The 11,320-nt window shown below is 37.5% G+C and overlaps 1 protein-coding gene across 1 annotated transcript in view; it reads right to left on the bottom strand.

The window, feature by feature from the left end:
* Positions 1-11,320, bottom strand: part of GAPVD1 (GTPase activating protein and VPS9 domains 1) — a 76,552-nt gene that overhangs the window by 9,665 nt on the left and 55,567 nt on the right. The window contains 6 exon segments of the mRNA XM_006834766.1: positions 158-230; positions 3,281-3,494; positions 3,923-4,110; positions 5,112-5,271; positions 5,925-6,031; positions 9,815-9,944. Of these exon segments, the coding sequence (XP_006834829.1) occupies positions 158-230; positions 3,281-3,494; positions 3,923-4,110; positions 5,112-5,271; positions 5,925-6,031; positions 9,815-9,944 (872 nt within the window).

Below are 11,320 nucleotides of genomic sequence, written 5' to 3'. Positions count from 1 at the left end.
TTATATAATTCTAATTATATATAATTAAGAGTGAATTATATCAAATGCAAATGGTGTTTTATTTTTTATCATAGTCTAGTTCTTGAAAAAATTGACAGTACACATATGATAACACCAAGTAACTTAGCATCACCTATGTTATATAAGCATGCATTACCTCCGGTATCTGAAGAGCTCTATGGTTTGCAGTCACTACTTTAGACAATCTCTGAATGTGTTCATGAAGGACCCTGAAAACATCCCCCCCCAAAAAAACACATATAAATATGTATTTCAGGCATACAGAAAGTCATAATTTTTCAACACATTAAAAACTTTTATTTCTAAATATAGATTACAATTATAGTTGAAAAAGTAAATATTCTTTCATGTCAAAAAAGTCTCATATTTAGGATCTACTTAGAAATGCTGAGAGTCAAGGGAATTAGGGAGGTAGGGAAGTCCAACTTTCCAGGACCTGAACCCATTCCAAAGGAGAAACACAAGGCATCCTTACTCTAGGAGTTGCTTGGACATAGTATTTAATAAAGAAGCTGAGAGAAAAGAGGAATCAAAAGCCAGAAACTAAAGATCTCAGACAGAAAAGAGACTCTGAGAACTTTTTCATTTTATAAATGAAACTAATCAAGCTTAAAAATTTGCCTAAGGTCACAAAGGGGTCAACAGCAGGGGATAAACCCAGTTTTCTTGGTTTCCAGAACAGCTTGTTGACTCCCCACTAGATAAATCTGGGGTAGGTATGAATAATCTATTTCAAGGTTTTTCTTGCAGGAAGTATACAGACCAAGACTGTGCACTGGTGAGAGCAGGGCTTAGCTAGCCTGGTATATGGAAATATAAAAGCCTGTGGTAGTCTAGAAATCTCTGAGATATGAACGAGTAAGCGAGGCAGGTTGAAATGATCCTAATCCATTCAAAAGGAAAGTGAATAATCTCAAGTATACATGCAATATCTTAAAATGTCCTTTTAATACGTCTTATATAAACAATTGTGGGTTAATGCGCCAGACTACAAAGTTGTTTGAACTGCAAGGTCGGCGGTTCAAGCTCACCAGCTGCTCCTTGGAAATCCTATACAGGGTCACTATGGGTCAGAATTGACTCGACAGCACTTCATAACAACATCATATAAACAGTGGTGTAATGGCCCACCCTGAGATTCTGTTATATGGTCCCCTGGAATCACTATCACAGTACACTACTGTTATTTCTGGGAAACAACTTCAGCAAGGCTGTGAAACAGTGCTCAAAAAATACAGATGTAGAAACAAAAATGCTAAATGACCCATACATAATCTTACTACCAAAAATAACCAGTTACCATTCCAGGTATTTTTTAGGATTTAAGAAACTGCTTTAAGATATAATTCACATACTTATAATTCAAGATATTTCTTATATTAAAATATACAACTATCTATTGCTATAATTACATACACATATATATAAAAACATGTATGATAAATAAAAAATTGCTATTGGAATCCCAGTTAATATATGCATGGGTTGATTCTAAACAAAACATGTCTACACATGTCTCTGTGATCAGTAGAAGGTTGCAGACAAGTTTGCTCAGTAAAACATTTATCATAGTTCCCTTAGGGGCCAATAAAAATAGTGACTTCCTGACGTGGAGAGATGGAGCTGTTGGGGACACAGAGAGGGAGAGGGGCTGTGTGCTGATGACTAGGGTGCATGCCTGTAGTATATATACCCTTTGGATGGTTGATGATGCATGGAGGGGATTGTAAGAATAGCAATGAAATGATATACTATAGGATGAATGAAACTAATGTTCTCCCATGTAAACTGTCACATAATTCACAATAAAACATTTGAAAAAAAAAGAAAGAAAAAAAAAACAACAGTGGCTTCAAAGGGGATCTGATGAACCAGTTAAATTCAAGGCAGAGGGGTCAGCTCAGAAGGTTGTAGTGACTGTTTTGGGGGATCCCAAAAGGATAATCTTAATCGATTTTGTCAAAGGACACAGGATGATCACAGGGGTTTATTATCAAGAAGTTATAAGATTATAAAAAGCAACATTGGTGAGAAAAAGGTCAGAAAAGTTGTGCTGAGTAATTTTTTTCCACCATAATTATGTACATGCTTATTCTTCAAGTGTAGCAAGGGCTGCCCGATAGGAATTTCGTTGGAACCCTAACCCCATCCACCCAAAATCCTGAATCTTGCTTGACACTGTGATAGAACAGTGAATAAAATTATCATCCTGCTCTCATGGGGGGAACAACTGGGGTAGGCGGGGACAAAACAATCACACAAACCAGTGGTTCTCAAGAACAGGGAGTAAATTTGGCAATACATGGAGATAGTTTTAGTTGTCACATTTGGAAGGAGGAGTCCTGGTGTGATGCTGTGGGTTAATGTGCCAGACTGCAAAGCCATCTTGCAGTTCAAGCTCACCAGTTGCTCAACAGAAACCCTATACAGGGTCACTATGGGTCGGAGCCCACTCGATGGCACTTAACACCACCACCACCACCATTCCTATATCTAGTGTAGTGGTATTAAGTGCTATCTAGTCAGTTCCAACTCATAGCAACCCTTTATAGAGAGTTTCCAAGGAGCAGCCAGTGGATTTTAATCAGTGACCATGTGGCTTATGCTATAGTGACATACCAGGATGCTAAATAACCTACAATGCACAGGACAAATCCCTACAACAATGGGTTATCTAGCCCAAAATGTCAATAATACTGGGCTGAAACACCATTAACTAAAACCAATGTAAACTGTACTATGGAAAGCACTATGAAAGGTGCTCTAGCCTACAAGTTATAACATGAGGTCTACACTAATCAGAATGGGAAGAAAAAGCTTCCCCAATAAAGTGACACTTGAGTTAAGATATGAAGGATAATTAAGAGTTGATTACATGAAGAAGGAAAGGAAAAACACTTTAGGCTAAAGCCTAAAAGGTCATACCAATTTATGCTCCTGCAAGCCTAATTCTCCAGATCCCTGAAAACACTGGGCATATCATTCTTTCTGATCTTGCCATTCTGATGAGTGAAAAATGGTAACTGATGCAATTCCTTTCAGAATCAGATATTAAGTCTCATGCATGTTGATGTTGTTAACTGCCACTGAGTCGGTTCCCGACTCATAGCGACCTTGTGTAAGGTTTCTGAGTAGTGACTGTTAAGTTTGAACAGCTGATCTTGAGACTCAATGCTTATCCTACAAAGCCACACCAGGAATATGGAGCTACCTGATATATACACAGTTCGAGAAAGGCACTAAATATAAAAGCACTCACTGATCACGAAGTATGTCCCCATCCTGATTAGGATAGAAAGCAAGCTTGAAAATCCGATTCATCACGCTTCGTTCAATGGCCAGCTGAGCATCCTGAAGTTGCTCTTCACTGGCATTTTGCCATATGACATCCTGAGCCATTGCACCATAAAGAAATTGCAGAAAATCTTCGACCTGAGCAGTTTTATCATCAGCTGCTGTAAGTTTCTGAAAGTCTCCAATGCAAAGTAATAAAAATTTTAAGTAAGTTATAGAAATAATTTTAATCACTAGCTATGCAGATACTGTAAATCTTAAAGCCAAAGGTATGTCTGAGTTTGGTTTATTTTAGGAAAATATGCATCCAAATCATTAAAACCAAGACTAAATAAGAAAATACACTTGAATTTTAAGAGCAAGGCGTTTGTCATAAAAATAGTCTTAAAAAGTAAGAAAATTTTATATGTTAAAAAATTTATTAATCCAGTATAAAAATGCAATGTGTTAATTTGATATACAAAGTTTAATTATTACAAACACATAAAATAACTCTGAGTATTTAAGGAATTGTTCTAAGGCATGTAGGGATTCAAATAAAACAAAGTAAAATGAAAAAACTGCAAAATTTTTTCAATAATATAATAATGAAGAGGTATTTAGTTACCTTGAATGAATTCTCTGATCTTCTTTTCTTTGCTCTCAAGCAGTAACCTCACACAGACAGTAGTGAAGTAGCGATTGGCCACCTCCTTGTCCCGCAAAACCCTTTGCAGCAATCTTTCCAAGTGAGCCTGTGTGGTCTGAAGTCCTTGACGACAACGAGTTAGGTAAGCGATATATGGAGCCCTTTTCCTAAAAGAAATAAATGCTTTCTAGGATGGACATCAGGTGTATAGTATACACTTTCTTTGAAAAATTATTTTATAAACTTTGGTTTTACAAGTTGCCATGTCAGGCTGCTAGCTCAAGAAATACAATCATTTTGCAACACTGTAAAAAATATTACCTACGTAGCGTAGTGGTTACGAATCGGGCTGCGAACCTTAAGGTCAGCAGTTCGAAACTACCAGCCGCTCCGCGGGAGAAAGATGAGGCTTTCTACTCCCGTAAGGATTTACACCCTCGGAAACCCTGTACAGGGTCGCTATGGGTCGGAACTGACTCAACGGCACTTAACAACAACAACAGGGCTGAATACTTAGCTGTCTAACTTAGTTATTAAGTCCCTTTGTATAGTGGTCTATTGTGTCCTGGAGCATGAGCTCCACCTTGATAGGACATCATACTTACTAGGAAATTGGTTGCTACAAGACTAAACTAACAGCAAAATACAGATTAATATACAATATTGTCATTAAACATTCTCCAGATTATTTGCTTATAGTCTAAATATACAATCATCAGAGCACCTGCTCCCTAAGCCTCAATGCCTCTTTACTTCCTAAACATCCCAGTTACTCTTTCTCCATAACCATTGCCAAAAGATTGGCAGCAAAGTGCAACCAATTCTAAGCCTACGCCTGATCCTCTGACCCAGGAAAGTGGTTTTTCCTATAACCCCTGACAAACAAAAATGATATCCTAGCTATCTCCTGGCCTCACAAATAAAATAGCCAATGCCTCTGCAAAAGCTACTTGAGTGCTAAACTAAAGTAAACTGTAATAATCTATTACTAAGAGCAGTTCCATGACTATATTTCGAGGCTAAGTAATCTAACGTGTTCCTTGAACATCTACATCCAGGTAACATAGTCAAGCACTCTGCAGTAAGCCTACATTGCTTTCCAAATAATCACTAAAGAGAAACAACAGTTGAAATTTAGGTCTAAGAGCTGAACAGGTCAGATTTTTACCTGTAGTCCTCAGCAATCGATGCAAGCAATTTCCTACAAGTCCTATTATCAAAGCGACACACACAACGCATTGTTTCTTGAAGTTGAGCCATTAAATTCTTATCTTGTAAATTAATTGCTTCAGCTATTTGAACTTTCAAGAAGCATACAATTTCATTGTCTAAACAAACAAAAGAAAGACGAAATCTGTTATTGTTGACAGTTTCCATGGGCTTACCAGTTAATTACAGAACTAATTAATCAACAATAATAAAAGTACTCTTCATTGTTGTTATATGCCGTGGAGTAGGTTCCAACTCAGAGCGACCTTGTACAGGGTTTCCGAGGCCGTAAATCTTTGTGGGAGCACAAAGCCTCATCTTTCTCCCACAGAACAGCTGGTGGTTTTGAACTGCTGACGCTGAGGTTAGCAGGCTAATTCGTAACCACTACGTTACCAGAGCTCCTAAAAGTACTCTTAAGTAATATTAATATAAATGTATTACAATGAACCATATAGAATTGCTACATAGATGAAGCATAGTTGAATACTGACAATTCCACATGTTTTACTCAAGTTTGGAATGTAATGGCTCCTTATCATAAGCACTGGAATGTGAACCACAAGGTCTGTGGTTCGAGCCCACCAGCTTCTCCATGGGAGAAATATGAAGCTTTCTGCTCCAACAAAGATTTAGGCCTCAGAAACCTTAAACAGGGTTGCTATGAGTTGGACCTGACTCAAAGGCATTTAACAAAAAAATTCAAGTTCTAAATATTATATAGTTAAACTTATATATATAGGAATAAATAAACAATCATATCGCAACCTACCTTCTGGGTCTGTGTGGTCTGGTAAACCATTCCTTGAATGGGTTAGTACTGGGAAGGCAACAGAATCCGCAGAGCAAAGAGCAAGCCTCAGTTTCTTTTTTGCATCTCTGAAGAATCAGATTTAGAAAATATGTTAATAAAGTCTACTAATTCCATCTGGTGAGGTCCTTGTGTATAATTGATATTTGTTTTCTTTATATTGAGATGATATCCATACTGAAGGCTGTGGTGTTTAATCTTCATCAGTAAATTATTTTGTCCTCTTTACTTTCAGCAAGCAAGACTGTATCAGCTGCATACTGTATCTCAATGTAGAGAAAACAAAACTGCATCTCAATGTAAACAAAACAAAAATCGCTTATACACATGGACCTCATCCAGATGGAATATAGAGAAATCAAATTCACTACATCTGTAGAAAGAGATGATGAAAAAGTTCTATATCATCAGTCAAAACAAGGCCAGGGGCAGATTGTGGAACATACCATCAACTATTCATATGCAAATTCAAACTGAAGCTGAAGGAAATGAAAACAAGTCCACAAGAGCCAAAATATGACCTTGAATATATCCCACCTGAATTTAGAGATCATCTGAAGAACAGATTTGATACATTAAACACTAAAGACCAAAGACCACAAGAGTTGTGGGATGACATCAAGAACATCATACAGAAGAGAAAGCAAAAAGTCATTAAGACAATAAAGAAGGAAAAGATCAAAAGGGATGTCAGAAGAGACGATGAAACTTGCTCTCCAGCGTAGAGATGCTAAAGCAAATGGAAGAAATGAGGAGGTACAAGAACGGAACAGAAATTTTCAAAGGTCAGCTTGAGCATATACAGGCAAATATTACAACAAAATGTGCAAAGATCTGGAATCAGAAAACCAAAAGAGAAGAACATGCTCAGCATTTCTCAAGCTGAGGGAACTGACAAAAAAATTCCAGCCTTGACTTTAATTTTGAAGGATTCTCTGGGCAAATTATTGAATGATGTAGAAGGCATCAAAAGAAGATGGAAGGAATACACAGAATCACTGTATCAAAAGGAAATGGTTGATAATCAACCGTTTCAAGAGGTAGCATATGATCAAGAGCCAATGATACTGAAGGAAGAAGTCCAAGGTGTATTGAAGGAATTGGCAAAGAATAAGGTACCAAGAATTAATGGATTAAAAACTGAAATCTTTCAAGAAATTGAGGTGGCACTGGAGGCACTAACTCATCTATGCAAAAAAAAAAATTTAGAAGACAACCATATGGTCAACTGATTGGAAGAGATCCATATTTGTGTCCATTCCAAAGAGAGGTGACCCAACAAAATGCAGAAATCATCAGACAATATCTTTGATATTTATATGAGTAAAGTTTTACTAAAGGTAATACAGAAACGGCTGCAAGCATACACTGACAGAGAACTTCCAGAGGTTCAACCTGGATTCCAAAGAGGATGTGGAACAAGGGATATCACTGCTGTCCAATGGATCTTGGCTGAAAACTGAGAATACCAGAAAGATATTTACATGTGCTTTATTGACTACTCAAATGCTTTCGATTGTGTGGATAATAATGACGTACTGCATTAGGCAAATATGCTGCACAAGACCTTTTTAAAGTGTTGAAGAGCAAAGATGTCAGCTTGAGGACTAAGGTGCGCCTGACCCAAACCATGGTATTTTCAATACCTCATATATGCATGCGAAAGCTGGAGAGTAAATAAGGAAGACTGTAGAAGAATTGATGCTTTTGAGTTCTGGTGTTGAAGGAGAATACTGAAAGTGCCATGGGCTCCCAAAAGAATCAACAGATCTGTGTTGGAAGAAGTGTAGCCAGAGTGCTCCTTGGAAGCCAGGATGGCCAAACTTCGTTTCTCATACTTCGGACATATTGTCAGGAGGGACCAGTCGCCGAAGAAGGATATTATGTTTGGTGAAGGACATCATGTTTGGTCAGAGAAAAAGAGGAAGACCCCCAGTGAGATGGACTGGCAAAGTGGCAGCATCAATGGGCTCAAGCGTGGCAACAATTGTGAGGTTGGCCCAGGACCTGGCAGTGTTTCGTTCTGTTGCACATAGGATCGCTATGAGTTGGTACTGACTTGATGGCACTTAACAACAACACTGTTAATATAATGTATTAATATCCCTATTCAGACATGCATGGTCACATTTTAGAAATATTTACTTATAAATTTACAAGTTACCTTTGGATTCAAATATCTCAAATGGTCAGAAATAAAGATCATTTTAAACATACTGACATCTCACTTAAAAGAACAGTTACTAATTACTTATGAAACAAGGCTGTAAAACGGCCCTGGGCAAGGACCATTCTGTAAAGACCCAGTATTTGCCAAACAGCAAATCTATTCTAACTTCTATCATATGCTGAGTGCTAAGATAGGCATACGACAACAGTCAGAAACCACACTACATCACAGTGGGAAGGGACCACTGAAGTCAACAGCGCTACCCATCACTCAAGTAAGAATTGAAGCCCTCTACCACATCTTTTGAGAAATGCTGATCCTGTCACAAGACAAGCTGGGCACCACACAAGAAACTTCTTCTACTGTTCTTGAAAGTAGTAGTGCTGAACCAAACCTTTTTTTTTCCTTTTAACTTACAACTACTGATTGAATGAAGGAGCTCTGGTAGTGTAGTGGTTATGAATTGGGCAGTTCGAAACTACCAGCAGTTCCGCGGGAGAAAGATGAGGCTTTCTGCTCCTGTAAAGATTTACAGCCTTGGAAACCATGTCCAGGGTCGCTATGAGTCAGAACCGATTCCATGGCATATAACAACAACAACTGATTGAATACTCCTTGGTGGTATAGCAAACCTTCAGCAATTTATCATCCTTCACAATAATGCAGCTTTTTATATTGAGAGAAATATAACTGAGTTTCTTTTATCTGCTATTACCTGTAGCCTTTTTGGTTCTGTAGGATGTGGACCAGAACTTCTTTATAATGTTCAGTCCCACCATCCAAAGAAAAGAGTCTAAGCACCTTAGAGAACAGGGCCAAGTTTGCTCTTTCTCTGCAAGAAGGTACACTTGTCCACCTTATCTGACTAGTTCATAATCTTTCCCTATTGATTTTCTTCCTATGAGTAATTTAAAAATCAAGTGGCTCAAATACTATATTTGCCCACCTTGCAAATGCTCTTGTAAAGTGACCTGGTGATCTTAGCAAAATAAAATCAGTTATAGCTGTAAAATAAAAATGGTTTTACTCTCCTATTTTTAGTCCAGGGGAAAAAAAAACTTATACTTCTTCTAAATGAAATAGCAAGTTGCTTCAAATCTGCTTTAATAAAGGGAAGATGGTGAGAATGAAACAATAGATATATGAGTCCATCATTGTGCTGTTATTTTTGTATATGCTTGAAAATTTCTATAATAAAAAAGAAAATGAGAACAGAGAGAGAAAACTTAGTACGTCCACAGGAAATGACTGGTGTCTTAAAATTGATGCTCCTTGGCAGAGGGAGCACATTCCCTATGAAACAAAGGCTCCTAAAGTCATGTTCTTTCTTAAGACCCACTAGAGATAAAACTGAGAAGGCTCCAAAACGTTTACTAGTGAAAGTAGGTTATTCAACAATGTGGTAGTTGATCCTGCCTCCTAATCACTGCAGTCCTCCCTTACTTTTTGCACAAGGGCTGGTAACTTTGGATGGGCAAGGCATTACCACCTGTTTTCTTTAAATTACTTATGTAGCCCCTGTGGGCATATGAGTTTTTTAACCCTGAATTAAAGCCTTTTATATATGACACCCATATCCTTTTTATCTCTCTGCTTTATATACACTTTATAAGTGAATCAATCACTTATCTTGAAGTGACTACAATGGTAGTGAAATTCTTAAACCCTATAAGAGAAATACCTGTAAGAGAAAGCTGAATCCTGAGGGTGGGCCGCTTGGCTTGCAGAATCTGGGAGGTCATCAGCTGACATGTTTTGCAATGCTTCATCACGAGGTGAATCATGTGCACTTTCACCATCACCCATAACCTCTAAACAAACACACCCCATCAAAAAGGAGAATTAGGTTAACGTTGGAATATTTAAGCACTAGTAAGAATTCAAAACAACTCAACAGTTATTGTTTTGCGCAATAACTTCTTAAAAACAAAATAAACAAAATCCTTCAAGCATTTTAACTTATAAACAGCAACAACAATATATCAGGAGTGGTGTTGTAAGAAAACTGTTTTACTTTTTTACCAACCCTAATGCAACATAACTGAAGTCTGTATTAACATAATACAGTTCATAATTCTATAATCAGAGTAACTGAACTCAGAATTAAAAGAGACTTCAAATATTCGTTTATATAACACGCTCATTTTATAAACACAGACTCCTTCCTCATCAGAAAACAGCTTGATTCCCCAGTGGCTGAAGTGGGACAGGTGTACAGGTCTCCTGATTCTCCAGACAAGAGATTCTCTCATGATACCAAAAATAAACCATGGGACTAACTCACAAATGCATCAAGGGCAATCTGTGGCTCTAAAGTTGTTTTATGTTTTAATTATTAAATTAAGGATAATACATATATAATAAAATGAAAAGTATTAATAAATCAATAAAGGTATTATGGTTATGTAAGAAAGATCTTTTTTGTTGTTAAAACTTTTTTTTAAATCTTTTTTTTGTTGTTAATCTTTATTTTTTTTGTTGTTAAACTTTTTATTAGGAACTGAGTGAAGGTTTACAGAACAGATCATCAGTTTTACATTCAACAAGTCATATACTGTGCTTCATAATGATGGCAATCCCTTCTAAGTATCATCAGTTAACAGTATTGACCTCTAATCACTTTAACTACTATATTCTTCCCTGTGTCTGCTGCTATCTTCATCTTTCCTCTTCTAACTAACCTCCCTTCCTGTTGTATACTGCCTGTCTTGTCACCCATTTTAACATGTGTCTACCCGCTAGCCCACTGTGAGGTTGGCCCAGGACCGGGTAGTGTTTCGTTCTGTTGTGCATAGGGTCGCTATGAATCGGTACCGACTCGATGGCACCTAACAACAACAACAAAAAATTTCACTTGGGAGTCCTGTTGTGGTGCTGTGGACTAATGCGTCAGACTGCAAAGTCATTAGAACTGCAAAGTCGGTGGTTCAAGCTCACCAGCTGCTCCTTGGAAACCCTATACAGGGTTGTTATGGGTCAGAATTGACTAGACAGCACTTAACAGCAACAACACCCTCTAACACGTGAATAATTCCCCTCCTCACCACTACCCATGATAGAATATTTCTTTTTAATATCTTAATCTTTCACAGAGATCATCTGAAGAACAGATTTGATGCATTAAACACTAAAGACCAAAGACCAGAAGAGTTGTGGGATGACATCAAGAACATCATACATGAAGAGA

Source organism: Chrysochloris asiatica, unplaced genomic scaffold (assembly GCF_000296735.1).
Source record: "Chrysochloris asiatica unplaced genomic scaffold, ChrAsi1.0 scaffold00014, whole genome shotgun sequence".
In the NCBI taxonomy this organism is placed as follows: Eukaryota; Metazoa; Chordata; class Mammalia; order Afrosoricida; family Chrysochloridae; genus Chrysochloris; species Chrysochloris asiatica.
Note: the sequence above shows the minus strand (reverse complement) of the source record. Positions and strands in the feature narration are given on the sequence as shown.